Raw genomic sequence first — 23,060 nt, 5'->3', positions numbered from 1 at the left:
GAGTGCCATGCGGGGCAGTGATGGCTGAGGGCAGTGGTGACACGGGGCAGCGGTGACATGGGGCAGTGATGGCCGAGGGCAGTGGTGACACGGGGCAGCGGTGACACGGGGCAGCGGTGACGTGGGGCAGCTGTTCCGGGTTTCCAACACGGTGGGAACACACTGGCACACCCCCAGCGTTCCCGGGCAGGGAGGCAGGGAGGTGGCTGCAGGGCAGCATTGCTGCCCGGGGAGGGGCACACGATGCTGCGCCGCATCGACGGGAGCTGCTGCATCACAGCGCGTCGGGAAAGCCTCCTGTGACACAGGAGAGAGATCATAAATAAAGGTGGGACACCATCCCTCGTGCCTTTGAAGGTGACGTGTCACCGGCCAACACAGAGAAGAGGAAACAGGTGCAGCGGCCCTGCTCCCACCACCCCCAGCACTTTGGCCACAGGCGGCTGAGCAGCCACCGGGAATGGGGCTGGGTGGCCACTGCTTGATCCTCGGCACCTGGCAAGAAGGTGGGTGGTGTCTGGGCACAGGGAGGAGCAGGGTGGCTTTGTGGGCAGCCAGACCCGGACAAAGCAGCTGCCCCCATCTGCAGCTCACCTGCTTGTCCAGTGCGGTCCCTGGCAGGACTGGGGACAGGGACAGGGACAGGGACAGGGACAGGGACAGGGACAGGGACAGGGACAGGGACAGGGCTGCCCCTTCCCGCACGGCCGCAGCTCGGGCTGGCGGCACCAGCGCTCTGCGCTGCCTTTTCCTCCTCTTCAATACGCACCGAGAGGACCGAGCCAACCGCCCTTCGGTGACCCTGCGAGCAGCCCAGCTCGGGCAGGCACGGGCCTGCAAGTGACAACTTGTTAATGACCTTACCAGGAAATTTCCGTCATTCTGGTCTCGGGCAGATGGCTTCCCCATCAGAGCCGTACCGCGCCGCGGTGCAGCCGGCTGTGAGCCCTCTCCGTGCTGCCCCAGGAGGTATTAATTTCTAAAACAATTTAGATGTGTTTTTTTCAGACATCTGGGTGGTCACTGCGGAACCAGCCCAATGGGTTTGAGCAAAACCAACCCGGCCACAAGCGCAGGATTGAGCTTTCCCACGTCCACCTGGCTCAGCTCGGACTCCTGCCTCCCCAGCTCGCTGCCGAGCGGGTGGGGGCCCCTCAATGCCAGACTGTCCCCCACTTCATTTTGAGCACCTCATCAGCCTCTGCAGGAGCCGGGACAGCAAACCTGACACCCATAGCCGTGTCCCGGAGCCACCCGCCCAAACACGGCTCCACTTTCCCTCTGCAGCGCGGCCGTTGCTCACCGGGATGCCGGCAAGAGCGGCCGCGGTGCCTCGCAAGTACCTGTGGTCCTTCATACTGGTGAGCACTGGTCCCTGTACTGCCAGGGGCTCCACGGCCCTCGAGTGTGCAGCATTGAGTGTGCAGCATCAAGTGTGCAACATCGTGTGCAGCGTCAAATGTGCAGCGTCGAATGCTCATCGTCGAGTGTGCAGCGCCACGTGTGCAGCGTCGAGTGTGCAACATCGAGTGTGCAGCATCGAGTGTGCAACTTTGAGTGTGCAGCGTCGAATGTGCAGCATCGAGTGCTCATCATTGAGTGTGCAGCGTCACGTGTGCAGCGTCGAGTGTGCAGTGTCGAGTGTGCAGCGTCGAGTGTGCAGCATCGAGTGTGCAGCGTCGAGTGTGCAGCATCGAGTGTGCAGCATCGAGTGTGCAGCGTCGAGTGCGCAGCGTCGAGCGCGCAGCCTCAAACGTGCCACTCACAGCGCGTTGCTCCCTGTGCCACCTCGAGGCACGCGGGGGGTGACACCTTCTGTTTCATAGGGTCAGGACTTAAAACTTGTCACAAAACTGGGGATCCCCTGCCTGCACCAGCAGCTCTCAGGCAGTTAAATCCCCTTGAGCGCAAACAGCAAATCAAGTAAAGCCATTTATTGTGGATTAGCAAAGGATGAACAATTCAGGTTCTTATTTCACTGGGCAGGAGCTGGAGCCCTGAAACCCAGTGCAGCGTGTGCACGGCGGTGACCACGGTTTCCAGCTTTGCCAGGCGGGACTGGCTGTGGTTCACAAAGCGGGTCAGGATTATTTCACGATGGGGGAAACTGAGGCACAGTGGAGAGGAGGAAGTGGCCCCTGTTATCCCAAGTGTTTGTCTGTAGTCCTGGTGGAATCAGCAGCTGAACAAGAAAGTTGCTGTTTCCGGGTGTTTGTACACCGGGAATGGTTTTGCTCTGTTGGTTGGTGTCTGGGCTGCTCCTCTGCCCGGGTCAAAGCCGGAGCCTTGCTGGGTGGCTAAAGTAAACCTGGCAAAGCGGTGGCGTGCCCAGAGCACAGCCCCAGTGTCTCGTGGCTGGGGGACAGGGACCTGCTGGCGTGGCCCCTGCAAACCCTGTGCCTTCCCCGCTCTGGTGGCTGCAGGGACCCAGCACCACAGAGCTCTGGCTCTGCCGGGCGGGTGCAGGGGGAGCCGGGATGACGGAGGAACCAGGAGTGGGTGGGAGAGCAAAGTGCCGGGGATGCGGAGCAGCGATGGGGCCTGGAGGATGGAGAGGGATGGGGGAGGCAGCGGGTGCCCCTCACCCCCATTGGCCCCAGCTCCTGCTTTCACGAGTGAGTAACACTGAGCTCCTGCTCGCCCCGAGGTCTCTGGGGATATTGCTGAATAACAGGAATAGTTTATGTGATTTGCATAATTGGCATGATGGGATTTTTGCATCACGTTGCTGAACTCAGGGAAGCGAACAGGGCAGCACCGTCAGCCGATGCCGTGCAGGGGGCACCGGGTGCTGCAGAGACCTTTGGGTGCTGCCTCCGCACCCGCAGCCCCAGCCACCCCCAGCCCCACAGCCCCCTCGGGCACGTTTACCTGTTCCAGCGGTTGTGCTGTCACCGTTCCAACCACCCCTGGGCTGCAGCAGAAACGCTGGTTCTGGGGGTTGAAGCCCATGACGCTGAATTCCAATTTCCCCCCACTTCCCCCAGTCCCGAGGCCACCCAGCTCCCCTGGCACAAGGTGACATTCCGGCGGCAGAGCAGTCACTGCTGAAGCATTGCAGCCACCGCCAAGCACCGCCGTCCACCGCCAGCTCCCGTCGGGCACCCAGAGCCACCAAAGGTCACATTCCCCGGCCTGGCCGCGCAGCTCTCTAACAAATCGGCTTTGTTCCCACCACTGCTCTAATTAGGAAATCGTGCTGATTTTTTTCGCCCCACAGTCAACCTATCAAAACTCGGGCTTGTTCTCTGCCAAAGCCTCGTCCATCTCTCTGCTGGTGACTCAGCGTGACACCGGGACACTCGGAACGCGCGCAGGGAACAGGAAGGAGCCAGTGCTGCTCTCGGTGGTGCTGGGGGTGCAGTTGGGGGGTTGCTGTTGCAAGGCTTTGAGTGCAAAACAAACCAGTCCCGGTGCCCCCCGGGCATGGGCAGCCCCTGCCCCTCGGGGTGCCACGCAGGGCGAGCTGGGGGGAGAGTGACGAAGAGGAGGAGGAGAGGGAGAATGGTGGGACCCCCGCAATCCTCTCCGGAGCAGCACCTGGCCCTGGGTGGCGTTTGCCGAGGAGGGTGGGGGACAGAGGATGCGCCAGGGTGTTCCCACCACGAGGTGCTGCCGGGGCACAGAGCGGGGCTGCAGGGACAGCTCTGCCCCAGGGCTGCAGACCCCATGTCCCTGTGTCCCCCGCGTGATGCCCCAGCCATGGCTGAGCTTGCCAGTGCCAAAGAGCAACTGGCCCCAGCTCGTTTGAGCCACAGTGGGACCAGCACCAAACACACCAGTTTGGTGGAGTTGGTGGTGTTGGGCTTACGGTTGGACTCGATCTTAAAGGTCTTTTCCAACCTCAACAATCCCACCATCCTACAGAAGGCCAGCAGGTCAGCTGCCTCCGGGCTTTTTGTTTCTTTTCCATGGGCGTTTTGGGAAACATTTGAGGCAGCGGGGGGTGCAGCCTCATCGGGGGTGCAGCCACATTGGGGGCACAGCCATGTCGGGGTGCAGCCGTGTCCCCCGCGGGCAGCCCCCCTGCCTCCCCAGGCAGCGCTGCCATCCAGCTGTGTTGGCATAGAAACTGCCGCGGCTCTGCCACGGTCGCTGCGTTACACAATTCGATTAAACCCGAGCGAAAGGGCTGCTGCCGGTTAACAAGGAGGGGGGAGAAGCTCCCAGGATTCGGGGCCTTTGCCCCAGACCAACTTCCAGCAACTCGCAGCGCATTGTGGGGGTGGGCGAAGGAGAAACAAAGCCCCAGCGAGCGAAGGGCGCTGATGCTCGGCTGCTCCGCTGCCTCCCGGACAACATTGAATAAGAGTCTATTTAAAGGAGACGCCGCTTGCGTAACGCAGCAGCAATTCCCGCTCCGCGGTGCTGGTCCCGGGGCTGCTGGCAGGAGGAGGGTCCGTGAGGGGACAGGGACGGTCTCGGCGGGGGCGGGCGGCGCCGTGTCCCTGCAGAGCTGCTCCGTCCCCCGCGGGCAGCGATCCGGCATCGCCACACCGGTCACGTCAAACGCCACGGCGGCTGGAGCCGGCTGCGAAAATACCAGCGGGAGGAGCGACAAATCACCTGCTCCTGCGAACGTGAAGGGACTGAGATTCGCTGTCGCCGCCACACGTGTCTGTGACAGGGGCTTTGCCGCGGTGTCTGTCCGGTGGCCGGAGCCCCTCCGGTGCCAGGGCTGGGGGCACCAGAGGCTCCAGCACTGCGTGGGGGTGGCTGAGCAACAGCATGAGGTTGCTCATATTCTCCAGGGTTTAATTAGCAACAAGAAATGTTGCCTCAACGACTTTCTTCAAGGGAGGACACTCCTCTATTTAACTGAACATCTGGCCAAGTAAAACACAGCTGGAAGCGCTCTGCTCTGCCACACTGCGGGGTGCCAGCTCCCACCCGCTGGGCGGCTACGAGGGAGCGGTAATTAAACACGGCTGAACACGGCGCAGCTGCTGTCCCGGGGACACGGGAACCCCGGGACGGGGCGGCTGAGAGACCCGCGGGCATCCCCTGCTCCATGGCACAGCAGACCCAAAGCCAAAGTAACGGGGATGGCTCAGCCACCCCTGCTTTGTCCTGCACCAAGACCCGGCTGAGACGGGCGATGCTCACACATGGGGGGCTCCATCGGCTGCTTGGACACCCCCAGCACGATGGGAGTAGAAAAATCTCTTAACTACCCCCCAGCCCCCCTCACGGGCCACCGCGCTGCGCCAGGCTCCGCTTTGGGGGTTCCAGACAAACCTTCCCAGGCTGCCCAGGCAAACAGGATTGGGTTTTACTGCACACAGAGCCTGCTCTGAAGTTTCCTGCCCACAGGTCTCCCAGGAGCGGGGGGTGAGAAGGGGAGGGAGGAGGAAAGCAGCTCCTGTTCATCCATCCGAAACACCTACTGTGAAAACACGGGGCTGGAAGGGGAATTGGTGGAACCCTTGGAAGTGGCTCATTGTTCCAGCACACAGCGAGGTCACACACCGCGCCGGGCTCTTCCTCTCCAGGAGACGCAGCACAATCTGTTTGGTGCAGGAGAGGAAGCTGCTGGCAATCTGCTCCAAACTTTCCTGTTGGTTCAGTAAACGGCCTCTTTGCTGCGTGAACAAACGCAGGGAGCCGCGTTAACCCCTGCGGCACCAACCCCCCCCGAGAAGCACCGAGAACCGGGGCGCTGGGGCCCCCGCCGGCCCGGGGGTTCGCTCGGGTCCCTCCCGCTGTCCGTTCACAAGAAGGGAACCCGGAGCGCAGGCACCGGGCGCTGCCTCCTCGCCCCTCGATCGGGGTTTTTGCACAAAGTGCTCCCAGGAAAGGTCCCGGCGAGGCCTCCCCGGGAGAGCCCAGCGCTCGCTCCCGCGAGTCCCACGTACGAGAACACGAGAGGGAGGCAGCGGGCTCGGAGCCCGCGGGGAGCAGCGCCGCACGGCGCGCAGCGGAGCGGCCAAGGCTCTCTCTGGTGGAACGCGGGCGCGTTGCAGGACAGCGGGACGGGAACCCCGTGGAGCAGAACCTCGTCTGCAGAACCTGCGTCCCGGGCTGGGGAACGGGGTCAGCCAGGGCCTGGGGCTGGGAACGCCGGGTGAGGGTTCGGCTGCTCCGAACGCTGCCAAAGTCACCAGTGCATTCAGCATCGGCACAAGGGGCACCTTAAACCCACGCCACCCCCTCCAGAGAAAGTTACTTGTCTGCTAAAGTTGCACTGGTTAGTAAACACGGGTCCAACTCCTGTGGGACCCGGCTTAACATTAACAAAGGGAGAGCGCAGTGGAAGCAGCGCAGCCGCAGAGCAGCGCAGGGCTCAGCCCCAGCCCCTGCGGGAGGACCAGGACACCCAGGCAGGTTTTGGAGCATCACAAAGGGACATGGCACGGAAAGCCTGACTTAAACTCGGAGCTGCTGCTGACCCTTCACCGGACAGCAGCTGAGGCTCTGGGGTTACTGGTACTGTCCAGCACCAGATCACACAACCCCACAGGCCTAAAGCCACCAGAGATCTCCAAGGTCCCTCTGGGTCCTTCTGCTGTTGCAGAAACAGGGCTCAAGGGTTGCAGCTTCAAGAACGTAATAAATAAAGATCTGCAGTGTCCTGAAGAGCATCTGCAAGCTGGCAAGCGAGCTTGCTTCCAAGAACAGCGAAATCTGCCCACCACCTGGCCGGTCAGGCAGCTTTCCAAAGAGCTCAGCACCCATGCTCCGCAGCGCAGCACAGGAACCGGCCTCACCGCCCCCCAGGGGCTGAGCAGGGGCTTGTGAGTGTGGCTGTGAGAGGCTTCACGCCTCTCCTCTGGTACAGAACCAGGCTCACGTTCAGCCCAGCCCAACCTTCCCTGTCCGCAGCCCTCGAGGAGACGCCCGGCAGGGCGGCAGTGGGGAGCAGAACCCACCTCAGCCCATCCGAGCGCTGGGGACGGTGCGGAGCCGGCACGGGGTGGCTCAGAACGCACGTGGAGACTCCCCGCTGTAATTCCAGAGGCTCATCCGATCCCTGGTGCCCCAGGTCTCCCTCAGCGTTACCAGGGGCGAGCGGGCAGAGCAGGATCTGAATGGGAATCGCCCCGATCGCCCCAACTCACGCCCGGCGAGTCCCGCTCTGCACCGCGCACAGGGGTCGGGCTTCTCCTGGTCTGCAGACGCAGAGCCCAGCGTCGCCCGGAGCCCCGCTCAAACACAACAAACAGCGTGAGCTGGGTCTGCAGGCGCTGACGGAACCGTTTCCATCCCGCGGCAGCTGGGCCGCCCGCACTCCGCCCTTCGCGGCCTCGGACACGGCCCGTCCCACCGACACAGGGACGAGAGACACCGGCTGCGCTTCCACTACCACAACAAGCAGAGGACAAGCAAAGGGACTGAGCACAGGCTCCGGGGTGATCTGCAGGGCTCCTGGGGCCAGCAGCACATTTTCACCCAGCCCAAAGCCTGGGATGGTCATTTCACCCGTGCAACGGTTCTGAGGACAAGACACCTGGGGATTCAGCCAGAGCAAAGGCAGATTCACCACCAAAATGAAACCTAAAGAAAGCATTTGTTTTGGAAGTCTGAGAGCTGTTGTTTAACCCCGAGACAGCGCTGCTGAGTGAGTTCAGAATTTAAGTTACAAAAAAGAAAGCACTAGAAAATAATCTTGATACAAGAGCAATAATCAGCTGAGGCTCCCCGCGCCGCGCAGGGAACCGGCTCCGATCCGCCCAGCACAGCTGGGGCGCTGCCGAGGCGTCGCCTGCTCCCGGCACACGCCGGGGCGGCAAACGGTCCTGGTGAGAGCGCGGGGGAGTCCCCAGCAGCGGGAGTTAAGACGCTGCCACCAGTTCTGGCTTTGGCCTGTTCTTGACGGGCGACGCTTCTGTGGAAGGAAAAGAAACGTGTTACAGAAACAGAGAACACAGATCATCCCCAGTCATCTCCTGTGGAAGAACTGGGACTCATAATCCACTTCTGTGCAGAGGAACAAATGCTTCCACCACACCTGGAAAGTTACTGAACCAATGAAAGTTCATTATAAATAATTCCACATACGCAGCGTGTCCCTCTTTTTCACAGCACTTGAAGAATTACCCCAGTTTCAGAACGCACCCGACACAGCTTTAGCTGCTGCCCGCCCAGGGACAGCGGCCTGGGCAGAGCAGCTTCTCCCTCAGCCCTTCACCCCCAGACACGGGTCCAGACGAGGCTCTGCCGCACTGGGGCAGCTCCTCAGCTCCTCTGGCCATCCTGGCTCTGCCACACTGGGGCAGCTCCTCTGGCCATCCTGGCTCTGCCGCACTGGGGCAGCTCCTCAGGCCATCCTGGCTCTGCCACCTCGGGGCAGCTCCTCCGGCCATCCTGGCTCTGCTGCACTGGGGCAGCTCCTCAGCTCCTCTGGCCATCCTGGCTCTGCCGCACTGGGGCAGCTCCTCAGCTCCTCCGGCCATCCTGGCTCTGCCGCACTGGGGCAGCTCCTCAGCTCCTCCGGCCATCCTGGCTCTGCCGCACTGGGGCAGCTCCTCAGCTCCTCAGGCCATCCTGGCTCTGCCGCACTGGGGCAGCTCCTCTGGCCATCCTGGCTCTGCCGCACTGGGGCAGCTCCTCAGCTCCTCTGGCCATCCTGGCTCTGCCGCACTGGGGCAGCTCCTCAGCTCCTCAGGCCATCCTGGCTCTGCCGCACTGGGGCAGCTCCTCAGCTCCTCCGGCCATCCTGGCTCTACTGCAGCGGGGCAGCTCCTCAGCTCCTCAGGCCATCCTGGCTCCGCCGCACTGGGGCAGCTCCTCAGGCCATCCTGGCTCTGCCGCACTGGGGTAGCTCCTCAGCTCCTCAGGCCATCCTGGCTCTGCCGCACTGGGGCAGCTCCTCAGCTCCTCCGGCCATCCTGGCTCTGCCGCACTGGGGCAGCTCCTCAGCTCCTCCGGCCATCCTGGCTCTGCCGCACTGGGGCAGCTCCTCAGCTCCTCCGGCCATCCTGGCTCTACTGCAGCGGGGCAGCTCCTCAGCTCCTCCGGCCATCCTGGCTCCGCCGCACTGGGGCAGCTCCTCAGCTCCTCCGGCCATCCTGCTGCCCAGGCACAGGGCTGACATTCGATCCCAGCTTACAAGTAAACAAGTGCTAAACTGAAACCTGGCCCCCACAGCCCAGATTTCTGCTGGGCAGATTCCGCACAGAGGGAGCTGCTCTTACAGCTCCTGCTTTGCACAAGCAGCACGGTCCAGCCTCAGCGTCCCGCTCCCCAGCAGACAGACCCTGCCCAGTGTGTGCTCTGGCACCCGCCTGGGTCCAGCTCCACCTCGCGCTCTGTCTCCGAGCGCAGGTTCCACCTGCAGCTCTTCAGCACAGATGTCGGGTCACTGCTCCCCAGTCCATGCCCAGCTGCACAAACCCGCAGCTCAGGCTGTGGGTCGCCCAGGAGCAAACCCACGCGTGGCACCGGTTGTGCGCAGCTCCCACTCTGACAGCCCTGGGACGTGGAACCCAGCGATCCTCCTCCAGCTGGTTCAGAGTTGCTGTTGTTACCTGACGCGAGGTCACAAGAGCTACAAGTTGTCACAAACCGCAGCTAAACCCGGTTTTGTGCAGCACGAGCACCGATATCCGTGGTCACAACGGCAGGTTGGGATGGCACGGAGGGACTGCTCAAGTGCCAGCAGCAAGTCCCGTCTGGGTGAAGTGCAGAGCCAAGGACCGAGCTCCTCGTGGAGCTTCACCGCGGGCCCTGCACGGGGGTCTCAAGGTAGCTGGGGTCTCCCAGTGCATGCAGAGTGTGACATGAACAGCAGATGTGACACAAGGGGACTCCTCACCAGCAACCACCAGATGCTCTGAGCAGAGGCCGGAGCCGCGGCTCACGGTGCGGTGAAGGGTCAGGTTTGCCAGAGCCATGCGGGGAAGGGTCCCACAGCCCAGATCAGCGGGGCTGTAAACCAGAACGTTTCTGGTCCTTCACATTTGCTGGGATGGCACAACAGGGTGCTGTGGAACTGAGAGGCATGAGAGTGCACAGAGCAAACGTACCTGGGGTCTTCTCCGGGAGAGGCTCTGAAGGAACTTCTGGAAGCTCCATCTGTTCCTGCAAGAACATTGAGGACAACACGTGACACACACCCCACGCACCAGGCGGGGGTCACAGAGCCCTGCGCCACGGTTTTGTGCACAGACTGTCTGGGAACAGAGAAGCAATTCACGAGGGTTATGGGCTTCAGAACTGCCCAGCAAGGGAGCACGGGCTTGTGAGAGGACTCGGTGAGACGCACAGGACCCTGCATTAGCTATGAGTCTCCTCGCATCAGATCCTCCACCTCAGTCCGCTCTGGCTGCTCATTTGCCACAGCAGAGCCCACCCAGGGCTCAGAACAGCACAGGGACCACGGAGATGGGGGGACAGTGACAGACAACGACTTGTGACACCTGAGCATGGCCCAGGACCTTCCGGATCTTCATCAGTGACGTGGAACAGACACCCAGTAAGGACAGAGAGCAGCTGAGTGCAGCAGACAGCAAACAAAGTACAACCCCTAGCAGCATCCCATTCCAAATGACCCTGGTGCGGAGCAATTAGCTTCATCTTTGGTGACACAATAATTAGGCACCAATAGGTGTAACTGAGCTCTCTGGCAGAATACGAGAAGCTCTTGAGAGGGAAGGAAAAGGTTCTTTCTCCCCTATTACAAACGGCTTTCTCCAACTGTGGATAAAAAGTAATCACAAGAAAATCACGCTAGTCCTACCTGAGTAATAGTGTTTAATTCTTCTAGAATGGCATCTTCATCTTCCTCAGTCAGGCTGCCGGCCAGTAACTCATCTATTTGCTGGAAAGAGAGGAAAGACATTCTGCAGTCAACAACAGTGCGGCAGGAGCAGCTCCGTGACTCGTACGCGGCACACGCGCAAGGGGCAGCTCCGCAGAGCCGGGCTGAAGGGGACTCGGAACAGCAGCAAAGCCAACCTGGCTGTGGGAAACTGGGGTTTAACTCCCAGTCTGCCTCTGAGCTGAGTCTGGGAACAGCGCACACGCCAGCGCGTACGACGGGCTGTGTCTCACAGCCGCTCGCGCACACATACGTACCCTCTGGTACTCCACGGCATCCTGGGTCTCACCTATTATTCTTTCTACTTCTTCTATTGACATAACCTGAAGAAAAGAGCCAAAAATCCACCCATGAGCGAGGCCTGTGGGGAGGCTGCTGCCAACAGCCAGGGCTCCGCGCTGGCCCGGGCTCAGCTGCCCCGGCCACACGCACCTGGTGCATTTTGTTCAGACATTCGTTGCCTATTTTCAGCCCCTCGATGACTTTCATCTCAATCTGGGTGAACTCAATGTCCTGAACCTGAAACAGAAAGGAAAACGGGAAACATCACGGGGTGCAATATTCCCATTGTGTGCTGGATACGGACTGTGCAGAACCCCAGAGAAACTGCACGGGGACATCGGGAGGTTCCGGTCACCAGCGGGAAGCCCTGGACCCAACTTGCCCTGAGCGCACCGCAGCCGCTTCTCACTCACCATCCGCTCCAAGTTGCTGATTTGGTTTTCCGTTTTATCCAGAAGTTGCTCTTGGTAACGCTTCTTCTTCAGCAGGAGCATGGCTTTCCTGGGGGAAACAGGAGGAGCGAAACTCAGCACAGGGAGAAGCAAAAAAAGCCTAAAAAAATCACATCAAAGCCACATTTGTTTGGTGCTTTTTCGAAAAGATAAAAAACCCACGTGCGAACTAAGTGACATCTCTGATCTGCTGCTGTGGAGAATAAGGATGAACAAATGAGTCACACGTCTGCCATCTCGTACCTGAAAACGCAGCTTATCTGTGCGGGTTAGGAGTCTGCTGGGCCGGTTGTGCTGTGGAGGTGCCAAACAAAGCCCACCCACGAAAGGCTGATGATACCCACACAAAACGAGGCCCTGGCACCCACAGGTGCCACCAACAAACGTGGGGCAGAAAAGACCGCTTTTCAAGGCTCTGATTTAACACCGGCCTTGAACGGCTCTCTGGGCTTCAGGTATCAAACTTGACACGAGAACCCGGGGCCATCTCCCAGCCACCCCCCCAGCCCGCACCGCCCCTGCCCGGGACCCGGACCTCGCCCCCGCTCACTCTCTCTTCCCGTCCCGCAGCAGCTCCCGGGCCAGCGCTCGCTCCCGCTCCAGGTTCAGGCTGATCCGCTTCTGGTACTGCCGGAGCTTGTCCCGCTGCTGCTTCAGTTGCTGGTGGAGAGACGGACGGACGGACGGACGGACAGAGACAGACCGACGGACAGACGGACGGACAGCTGTCACCAGCCGGCCCGGGCAGCGCCGGCCCGTTCCCGTTCCCAGCCCCGCGCTCCCCCCCGTGTCACCGGCGGCACCAACACCGGGGCCGCAGCCGCCGCTACAGACGCACGATCGCCTCGGCCTCTCCCCGGAGCCGGGGCGGGCGGGGACAGCGGCCCCGGGGAAACGCGCCGGCGCTGACCGAGCTGGGCCCGGCCTCCCCCGCGGCCCCGTCCCGGGGCTCCCCCGCCGCGCTCACCAGCACCGCCTTGTCCTGCTCCGTGACGCGGCTCCGCCGCTTCCGCCCGAACAGGTTCCCCATGGCCCCGCCGCCGCCGCTCCTGCCCCGGGCGGCGCGGCCGCCACGCCCCGGCCGCGCCCCGGCCACGCCCCCCGCGACGGCAGCCGCGCAGGGCCCGGCCCCGCAGAACGCGAAGGCGAGCGCGTCGCAGCGGCGAGCGGGAACCACTGGGGGGCGCTGTGGGACCAGGCGGAGAACGGGTGATCTAGAGGATGGGGACCATAGGGATGGGGGGATATAGGGGATGGGGACCATAGGGGTGAGGATGGGGCGCTGTAGGGGCTGGGGTGCTCTACGGTTGCGGGTGGTGAAGAACAGAGACTCCCAGCCCCTGCAGGGACCCGGCCCCATGTCCCCCAGGTCTCTGCTCAGCCCCAGTGACCGCAGCCTGTGCCAGCGTCCCCTGCCCAGGGGTCCCGGTGACACCAGCTGCTGGTCCGTGGGGAAATGCCCCAAATCACAGGGCTCGTTCCCCTGAGATGTGCCCTGGTGCCCCCTCCCCACGTCCGCCCCAGCAAACGAACCTCGCAGCGGGAAGTGTTTCTGCATTTATTTTTTATTAACCATTTATTTGTTTGTAATTGTTTTACTCTCACATTACAATCCTGTGGATTTTTTAATATATTTTTTTAAATTTTATTTTTGTAAAATAAATAGAGATAAGTGAACTTTTAGGTAGGACGCTCTCCAGATCCTCGGTTAAACTCCATGATTGAATCTCTGCCCCAGACCTGTGGAAACCCGGCCCGCACACGCTCACAGGAAAGCTCAACAGGTCGAGTTAGTTAAAAACCCCCTCCTGGCAGCAGCTGCCCCCGCGCCAGGCACTCCCTGTTCTTTACATCAATACACTGATAGAAGTTAAAAATCTATTGTCTGTGTTGTGGTTTTTTAAGCTGTGTATGTTAATCGGTTACATACAGATCCCAACCTCGGCTCCGCGCCGCCGGGCGGAGTGGACACGAACCGCTGGCACCGGCACCCGCGCGGCCCGGGAGCGGTGGGAAGAGGCACAGCTCTGTTACACCATCATTCAACTTTTGGCAGCTCCAAAGTGGATTTGTAGGTAGTTTTTCTTAAGTTTAAAGCCTTTGATTCATCGTCCAGTTTAGTGGCCCTCGGCCTCCCGGCGGCGGGGGATGGTGACGGTGCTCAGGGTGAGGACACGGCGCCCGGCGCTGGCAGCTGCTCCATGGCCGCGGTGCCAGGTCCCTCACCGGCACTGCTGTGCGGACGGGCGGGGGCACACGGCATTGGGTGTCCCTGCAGCCTGGGACGGCCACCAGGCCACCCCCGCACCCCCGGCGTGGCCCAGCCGCCTCAACACATCAGGAAACAGGACAATGCGGTGTCCAAGGCGCGGTGCCGGGCCGGCCGCGCTCCGCAGGGTTTGCTGGGCGCCTGCAGACCCCCGACACCGGCTGGGAGGAAAACCGGCGACTCCCGGACTCAGCAGCTCAGGCTTCGTCGCCACAGTGATTTTTGCAGAGTGCAAGTTCTGTTCTTAGTTAAACCGCGGCCACCGCTTGAAGGGAACGTGTCCTGTGGCTTCGCCAGCCCCGTCCCCACACCTCTCCAGAGCCATCACGGATTTCCAGGGACAGAAACATTAATCATTCAGGGTGGAAGGTGGAGCAGGCTTCCCCCGGGAGCTGGGACAGAGCTGCTCTGCTCCAGGCAGGAGGACCTGCCACCTTCCCCTGTTCAGTGATTCTCTTGTGCTCAGACCACATGTGGTTCCATGCCCAGTTGTGCAGGGACAGACAGACGAGCCAGGGCCACGGCCACACCGTGTGCAGCTGCACGCACAGCGCAGCGAGTGTGCAAATCCTGCCGACCGTCACCCTGCTGAGCGTCAGCCCACACAGCGCCACAGCCCGTGCTGAGCGTCAGCCCACACAGCGCGACGGCCCGTGCCGACCCCGAGCTCAGCGCTGCCCGCGTGTCTGTGAGCTCCCCAGGGGCAGAGGGACGGTGACCACAGCAGCAACAGTGACTGAGACACCCCCGACGTCCTCACCGCACGTGCGCTTGGGGGGACAGTGGTTACGCGGGTGACTTGCTCCAGGCGCTGGGACGTCAGAGCTGTCCGTTCTCCTCCCTCCTCTTCCTCCACGTGCAGCCTTGCGGTCGGGTGGCATCCGGCCCTGCTCCCATCGCCTCCTCAAGGCCCTTCCTCGGGATTCCTGCTCCCTCGCCACCGCGCCGCCTCCTGCCGCGGTTCCGCTGGAGAGGACACTGCGGGGGGACCAGGCTCAGGCGGAGGAGACGCTTCCTGCCAGGAGCAGGGCGGCTGTGCGGCGGGACAGCTCGCGGGCATCGCCGCGGGCACAGGGCGGCAGCAGCGGGAGGGTCCTGCGTCCGGCCGAGCGCTCGGAGCTGCAGGTGAGTCCTGACTCCAGTCCCACAGCCACCTCCGCTCCGGCAAAACAAGGGAACCAAGACTAAACCAGAACACCCTTCTCAAGGGGATCGCCTCATCCAGTCCTTCCAGGCTCAGGAGCCGTGTTTCTAACAGAGAAGCCAACCATTGGAAACAAAAATAAAACGTTCCTTTTCTGTAGCTTTCAGAGGATACAGCTGGAATTTAAAAAAAAAAGAAAAAAAAGAAAAAAGGAGATTGTCTCTCTTCCCCTCGTCAACATCATCAGTAGCTGAGTCAGAAAAAAACGTTCAAGTTATGGTTTGCAGCAGCAGCCAACGCTAAACATTCAAGTCGATAATTTCACTATGTACACGTGGGTGAGACACGGCCCTGCCGCTGGGCTCGCTCCGGCGCCGCTCCGGCCGCTATCTGACCCGTTTCTCCACCGAGTACACCGAGATGTAGTAGTCGTTGCTGCCCACGGCCAGGTGAGGCTGCGGAAAGAGCACACGGGGACAACCGCACACGTCAGGCGGGCGAGCGCGGGCGGCGGGGAACGGGAACCGTCCCCGTCCCCGTCCCCGTCCCCAGCAGAACGCCCAGATGCTTCAGAGCTCTTAAGTGCCTCTGCCAGCGCGGCTCTGACGACAGCTCTGCCAGCCCAGCGAGTTATGTGCCCATTCCAGCCACAGGGAAAAATTATGATGACTGTTACTTGCCAACCACTAACATAATTTTTCTAAATGGCTGCAAATCTGGTAGCTGGGAGCAGTTGCCTGGGCTGAAAAGGAGCGTTTCCTCTGCTGAGAGGCCCAGGAGCGATCCCTGCACAGAGACCCGCACTGGCCAGGGCTGGTTCGCTTGTTTAAAGAGCAAAACCTTCCCACAGATCAGCCGCTTCGTCCTGCACCCCGAACTGCAGGGCAGCCCAATCGGGTGTTTGCACAGCGGCGTCTGGAGGCCGCGGGGGTGCTGAGCGCCCCGGTGCCCCCGGGGACACGCGGCCCCCTCCCGCTGCACCCAGCGTGGCTCCTCCGGCCGCCCGGCCCTGCCCATCACATATCAAATGTGTTCTGATCTGCAGGCTTCTAAAATAACTCGCTGTCTAACGCCTTCTTCAACCTCCTCCCGGTTTTCCTCTCCATTCACGTTGTGTTCTTGGGCTTTCAATCTCCTTCATTTATTCTCATCTCTGGGTGAGCACAGGTGCCCATCTGCATTATGGACTTATGTCCTAATTAAGTAGCAACCAGATTCTCTCTCTAACGACCACTGCAGAGTCACCTCAGCTGTGACATACTCTGAAATTTCCTTTTCACTCTGATTCACCCTGGGCTTTATCAGCTTATGCCTCTAACTTTGGCAGTTCTCTCATTCTTCTGACGTGCAGTTTCTCTGCCGCGTTAGGTCTTACATAAGGCGGTGAAAAAGCCGCCCCGGAGCCAGGAGGTGAGCCTGACACCCAAAGGAGAGGACGGGATAAACAAGCACACAGTGTGGCGTGCAGGAGGTGAGAGACTCCAGCTCCAGCTGAATTCGCCCCAGAGCCGCGGAGCTGCGCTCGGAGCGCTGGGCATACACGGGAAGGGGGTTTCAGCCTGATCCGGCAGCACAAAGGGCTGGGCCGCTGGCCACCTGCACGTTGCCACCCAGTGGCTCTGGTGGCAGCCGCGAGGAAGAGGCACCTCGAGCATCCTCAGGAGCCGGGACTGGGGCCGCACCTCCCTCTGCACCTTTCCCGCTTCCAACACAACGTTGACTAAGAAACACAAACCGCAAAATCCCAAAAGAGAGAATACAGACCCAGTGAGGATGGAAAGCCAGGCAGCTGATGGCTCCAACTCTCTGTCCCATGAAACCATCGTAGTATTTGATATTGTTGATCAGCTCCCCGTTCCCATTGTAGATGGCAGTGAACTGATTCATCGAGCCACTGGAGGGGAATCAAGAGAACACGGTGTCACTGGAATGCCGTGGTGACAACAGTATCGCTGCCTGCAGCCCTCCGTTGAACCGTGGCGATGGAGCTGCCCATCAGAGCACAGGAATGACCGATGCCCTGGGCGCAGACCAGCAGGGCTGGGACCACCCTCCCCGTCACCCTGCAGGGTGAGACAGGAACCACCAGCCGGGGCACACGCACCGAGAGCAGATCCCTGTAACCCCCGGGATACGGGGCTCAGAGCCCCAAATACGTGTTAACTTGGAACAGGGATGTGAGGCAGGAGTGTACGACCGTACAGCACCACTCCCGGTCACTGGTGTTGCACTAATGCGTGCAAGGGAGAAAACACCTGAGCTGCAAATGTAGGAGAGAAGCTGCACTGTGTGTGGTGAGGTTTAAACAAAACCAGCAAAACCCCAGGAACGGTGTCTGCACAGACAAACTGTCCGCTCTGTCCGCTCAGGGACGCGGGAGGTGGAACCAGAACTCACCAAGCAAAGAGGTTGGCTTGCGGGTGAATGTCAAGGGCCGTCAGCCCTTTGACGATCTGCAGGACCTTCATGGACTCGGGCATCCGGGGGTCGAAGAACCGCACGTCTCCGTTGACACTGCCAACACACGAGTTCCAGAGCGTCAGCGGCACCAGAGCAGAGCCCGCAGCCCGCGGAACGGGGCCGTGCGCCTGTGAGCTGAGCGCTTTGGACAGTGGGGACAGGAGACGCGCCCTGGCCGCCTCTGCCAGCGCGGCCGGGTCCCCACCAATGTCCCTTGTACCTGGTGCAGCCACACAACGTCACCTGCTGCGCACACCGCTCTGCACCGCCTCAGGACCGAGCCGTTATTGCTGTATCGCTCACAGCTCATCGCTAAGTGCCCTCGCTGTCGTGTCATCCCCAATACACCCAGCTGCATGTCACACCCAAATTCCTTCTCCTTTTCACAGGAGGAAATTGTATTAGAAAACTCAAACCAGATGGGGTCTGCTGATCCCATCCATTCTGCCCAGCGTCTGGACACGGATGCACAAGCCCTCACTGCACAAAGCGCTCGCTGGAGCAGGTGTAACGAGCCCGCTAAGGCGCAGGGCACCGTCAGCTCCGTTAGCGACTGATTGGCAAAGAGAGGGGGGAGCAACAGTGGCAGTGGCGAGATGCTGCGATTGATGTGGAGCCCCTTCCCAACACCAGTGACTCTGCAGCAGCATCCTGCCCCTCAGAATGTGGGGAGGGGGCAGCGCTGCCCATGGCCCTGGGTTCTGCTGCACTGCATCTGCTCTTCCGAACCCCTGGGAAGGGACTGGGCGACTGGTGCACAGAAAGACACACAGAAAAGTCTCCTATGGAAAGTAAATCCAACAGCAACTAATCTGATCTTACTCCACTGGTGGCAGAAGCAAGGCTTTGGTACCACAGCCTCTGAAGTGGTGTTTGTTCCCCAGTCACTGATGGCCGTACAACTGTGAGCTGCCTACAGAGCGAAGAACAACGACAGCATTAAGCAGCACGTTGCCTTCGCTTTCTTTACCTCTGGAATTCCTAATAGTGATCAAAATGCTGCTATACGGGATCACTATATCATTATAAGAAGTTGCAACTCCAGCTGTCACATAATTAAATTCAAGAGAAATTACATTTGATGTTGATTTAGATCCTAAAAACTAGACGGAAACACTGTTTGAGGGAGATCAAATATACACTAAATTCATTTAAAGCTTTGAACCTTAATAAGACTGAAAATTGCTTCTGAACGTACTGGAAGATGAGGCAAGAGCCTTAAAATAGAAGTGACGTTCTGTGATGAGCGACCACATGGGAAACACATCCCAGGTGAACAACAACTGGCAACACCAAGCCAGCGGCAGCGAAGCTGCCAAACCAGACATTCAGAAGGTGCAGGGAGCCCTGGGCCCGGCTCAGCATCACCAGCCCTGGTCCAGAGACAAGTCCTGCAGAGCTTCAGAGGGCACAGCAGCACAAGCCTGGGGCTTCTCAAGCCACAGTTACACCGAGGCCTCGCTACGCCCTGGCGTCTGTTGCTCCTGGATCTCGCTGTCAGCTGAAGGAGAGAGCGAACTGGGAGAAACGGAGCAAGGCAGCTTGTCCCAACAAACCGAGGCCCTGTGGGATGAGACCAGACCTGTCCTTTCAAGTTCAGCACTTTCTGACAGCTCTTCAGACCCAGAGAAAGCCCCAGGAGCGGAGCAGAGGGGAACCCAGCGCCAGGCCTGACCGGTGCCGACCGAGATTACCGAAGGGAAGATTAAAAACTCTAATATGCGAGCTCGGCAAACCTGGCAGCTGCCTCGCATAATCCCCTTTCTGAAAATCTTCATACATTTTTGCTGGCCGACCCCCGCCTCTGGAATGTTCTGAATCTCAGAAAATGATGCTTTGTTTTCATTTTGTAATCAAGAAAAAGAGCCTCTTTGTGTGCAAACAGCGGCTTTGTGACAACAAATTATATTCTGCTGTTCTTTAATGGCCAAATAAGTATATGCTGCTCTCTCTCCACCGTATTTACCAGGCAGCAGAAATGGATTTATGTGCAGAAAATTGCCAGACAGCACAGCAATCCTGCACAGCAATATGCCCAACAGATGCAACCCCAACCTTCCCTCTCGCGCTCCCTCTGCAATGACCCCGCGTTGACGCCGGCAATGAAGAACAACCACGAGATTTACTGTCCCCAGCTCGGGTTTCTGCTTCACTCGATTCCTCCCTCGCACGCCTCGTGATGGTGATTTCAGCAAATCCGCCTCCCTGCGACTCTCAGGCCTCACTAACAGGCTTCCCAGCAAAGCTTCACTGCTCGTTCTGCTCCTCTCCACCAAGCTTGGTGTGGTGGTTCATTACTGAACAACCAGCAAGCTAAAGAGCTTCACTCTCTTAGCGTTTGGAGCACCAGAGGCAGAATTTAGGCAGAAAAGCAGACTGCTTAAGAGGCACCAGCTCAAAGGGGAAAATGTGTGTTACCTGACGCTCATGATGTTGCCCTCGGGGTGTTTCTGCAGGTAGGCTTTCACCACCCAGGCCGTGTGCTCCCGGTACGTCATCACCCGGCTGAGGAACAACAGAGGAAGGGTTGGAAGGGCAGGAGGTGGCAAGGGGAGGTGGTGGCAAGGGGAGGTGGTGGCAAGGGGAGGTGGTGGCAAGGGGAGGTGGTGGCAAGGGGAGGTGGCAGCAGGCTGGGGAGTTACCATTCGCTCAGAGCCATCCTCCGGTCGAACACGCGGATGGAGCCGTCGCCCAGCCCCGCCACGATCAACGAGCGGTGGGAGTCGCAGGACAGGCTGGTGACGCAGCTGTCGGCGCCGGTGGGGATGTCCTGGGGACAAAGCACACAGCAACCCAGCTGGGACCAGGGGACAAAGCACACAGCAACCCAGCTGGGACCAGCACGTGTCTCCAGGTCACCGCAGCCACGGTCCGAAACCGGACGGACCCCGTGTCCTCCTGTTCTTCCTCTCCCCACCTGTAAACCACTCCAAACCCACCCAAGGTTTCTGCCGCTCATGGACACAGCAGTGGGGGGAGGTTTTGCTTCAGGCTCTCTGGACGTGACCAGAAACGCGGGGTGGGAACCTGGGGTGGTCACCGTGTGTGAGCCACCAGTCCCACAGTTCAACCCAAAGAGCCCGGCCCGGAGGAGCAGTTCCAGCAAAACCAGCTTTTGCAGACCATTCAGCTTTACAGACCCAACCAGAGGCAAAGTCTGCTTTGGGAAGGAGGAGTTAAAACTGTTCTCTGCTAAGAACATCTGATTAGTTAAAAGAAAAGGCCAGGGAGTTACTCCTCCATAAACCACCTTCGCTGTGTAGAAGTCGTAAATGCCATTGGGGTGGCAGGAGGGACAGTTTGCATTTGGAGACCAGTCATCCAAGACAAATAAACCCGCAGAAAGTAGAAACTCACACTGACATACACAGAACCACACACAAAAGCAAATGGGCACTAACGCTACTTTCCCCCTTTTCACTTGCTATAAGGAAAAGAATTGCTTGGAAAATGTCTATGCCCGTTATGAAGAAAAACATTTCCAATTAAAACGGGTAAAAAGTAAGCAGCACTGAAAGAGTCGGGGAGCAACGAGGAGCCGCGTTTGAGCTGCACCCCGCTGCTCCCGAGCCGCCGAGTCGGGAAGCTCCCGTCACTTGAATTCAACACAACCGACCTTTGCAATTAAGGAATAAACAACACGCTTTTAGATTCTTTCAGCGCAATCATTAATCATCACCATTTAAAAGATTTTCACCTCCTCGATTTTGCTGTTCCCTGATTTACATAGAAAAAATCATATGCGAAAGTAATTAAGATTAAGATAGGCTTAATTATCCTGCATTGCAGGGTCAAAGTGTCACAATTAATGTTCATTCAGGGGTAATTAATTTCTAGAAGCTTCGAAAACCAGTCTTGCTCTTTCTCCAGCACGGTGACTCCGCTCTCACGGACCAGCTGCTCCTCCTCGTAATCCTGAGAAGCATTTATTTGATTACAACTGACATGGAGACCTGCAGCACGGAGGGGCTGGTCTCTTCCCGAAAGGAACAGGCAACAGGACGAGAGGGAACGGCCCCAGGTTGTGCCAGGGAGGCTGAGCTGGGCGCTGGAACACGGGACACGGTCCAGGAGGAGGCGGCGAGTGGGACAAACACGCAGACGTTACCTGCACTTTCATTTCCCGATCCGTGTCCCAGATGCGGATTATCCTCACGTCTCCCGATGTCATCAGGAGCCCGGTTTCTTGTTCCCAGTCAACCACCATTCCTGCTCCTGAGATAAAACACAGGCAGGACGTGTGAATCAATCTCCGCGTCGGCACAGGCAGAGCTGCACTAATTAGAACAGCGGCTTTCATGACCCCGTGCTACAGAAATTATCGTCACTAGAGGAAATTTAAAATGACACACACACACGTTCATACGTCCTCCAAATGGGATCAAATCAGCTGGTCCTGGATTAGAGTCCAAACTCTGTCTTTGAGCCGTGGGCTGGGTTACGTGCTCAGCAAAGCCGGGGTCGGACGCTGCTCCAGATGGGACCGCAGCCCTAGGGACTCTGCTGAGCTACCAGGGGCTGCCGGGGAGGCTTAATGAGTTATCCACCCCTTTATGAGAACACCGGGTTGAATGATGATTGACGTAGATGACACTGGGACAACTCACACAGCAAGACCCTCTGGGTTACCGCGGCTCCTCATCCTAACAGCAACGTGTGGCTAAAGGAGAGGTTTCTAAGCACGGACGAGCAAAGTCAGCGCTGCAAGGCACTGAATTCAACAGCCTGGCAGGAGCACGGACAAGGAGAGGAACGTTCTGCAGTGAACTGGCTAAAGGACATTTAGGAGAGCTTTTGCTCCGCACCTTCGAGGGCACAGACACTGCGAGGTGAAGCTTAGAAAAACATCCCATCCGTGCTGGAAGAGAATTAGAAGGGATGCTCTATCCCCAAAACACTCGACACGAGCACCTGCTTACAGACACGCTGGCAATGGCCTGAACTCCTCAACGGTGCCGCACAGCGACTTGCAGAGAAGAGCAAGTGTCAGGATGGCACCAAGCTGAAGGTCCTGAGTACACCGGCGCCAGCACAAACCAGCCACTGGGACTCGGGAAACCGCTGGCGGTGAAACCCCTGATTCAGCAGGGAAAGCTGCGAGGAACAATTCTTGCACATTTAATCAGCAGGGACTCCTCCGTACCTGTGTGCCGCCCGCAGCGCTGCAGCGCCGTGCTCAGAGCAGAGAGCTCCGTGCAAATCCTCTTGTGCCTTTTGTGCTGCAAAGGCTGACCAAGCCCAAATCCATGGCTTTTCCAGGGAGACCATTATTCGCACATCAAAACACAAGCAAGCGCTACCCCAGGGACGCAGCCGCGCTGCTCGTGCCCGTTCCCCTGTCCGGGCCGGGCTGTGCCGTGGGCAGCTCCATCGTCCTGCCCAGTGCGGTCCAGGACGGGTCTGCAGTGCCCAGGGCTGTGGGCTCTGCTCCCAGCCACGCTCCGGCATTTCTGCTCCACAACTTGCTCTTCCAGAAGGTACAGAAGTGCTTTTGTCTCAATTTACTGCAGGGAATTAGTCCCAGCAGGAAATTTAAACCTATCCTGACATGCGCTTTGTCACCAAAGGGCCATAAGTACCTTTTACCAGACCAGACACCTTTACAGGGCACAGAGGAAACAACACCGGCATCCTATAAACACCCACTTCTCTTCAAAGATGATGAATTGATCTTGTTTTGCACAGATCCAGGCA

General features: G+C 59.2%; 2 protein-coding genes across 5 annotated transcripts in view; both read right to left on the bottom strand.

Annotated features, from left to right (window-relative positions):
* Positions 1-7,506: 7,506 nt before the first annotated feature.
* Positions 7,507-12,580, bottom strand: CHMP6 (charged multivesicular body protein 6). The gene is made up of 8 exons (XM_065852518.2): positions 12,461-12,580; positions 12,044-12,153; positions 11,455-11,542; positions 11,192-11,278; positions 11,017-11,082; positions 10,679-10,759; positions 9,966-10,020; positions 7,507-7,825 (listed from the first exon to the last, which is right to left on the bottom strand). The coding sequence occupies exons 1-8, from the start codon at positions 12,521-12,523 to the stop codon at positions 7,773-7,775; spliced, it is 603 nt and encodes a 200-aa protein (XP_065708590.1). The 5' UTR covers positions 12,524-12,580; the 3' UTR covers positions 7,507-7,772.
* Positions 12,581-13,040: 460 nt separating this feature from the next.
* Positions 13,041-23,060, bottom strand: part of RPTOR (regulatory associated protein of MTOR complex 1) — a 92,760-nt gene continuing 82,740 nt past the window's right edge. For all 4 annotated transcript variants that reach the window (XM_065852099.2, XM_065852100.2, XM_065852101.2 and 1 more), the window contains 6 exons: positions 21,475-21,581; positions 20,009-20,136; positions 19,785-19,871; positions 17,304-17,420; positions 16,671-16,800; positions 13,041-15,361 (listed from right to left, as the gene is read on the bottom strand). In XM_065852099.2, coding sequence (XP_065708171.1) covers positions 15,293-15,361; positions 16,671-16,800; positions 17,304-17,420; positions 19,785-19,871; positions 20,009-20,136; positions 21,475-21,581 — 638 coding nt within the window. In that variant the 3' untranslated portion in view covers positions 13,041-15,292. The remainder of the gene's footprint in view (positions 15,362-16,670; positions 16,801-17,303; positions 17,421-19,784; positions 19,872-20,008; positions 20,137-21,474; positions 21,582-23,060) is intronic.

The sequence above is a fragment of the Patagioenas fasciata genome, chromosome 18 (genome assembly GCF_037038585.1).
Source record: "Patagioenas fasciata isolate bPatFas1 chromosome 18, bPatFas1.hap1, whole genome shotgun sequence".
Lineage (NCBI taxonomy): Eukaryota > Metazoa > Chordata > Aves > Columbiformes > Columbidae > Patagioenas > Patagioenas fasciata.
Note: the sequence above shows the minus strand (reverse complement) of the source record. Positions and strands in the feature narration are given on the sequence as shown.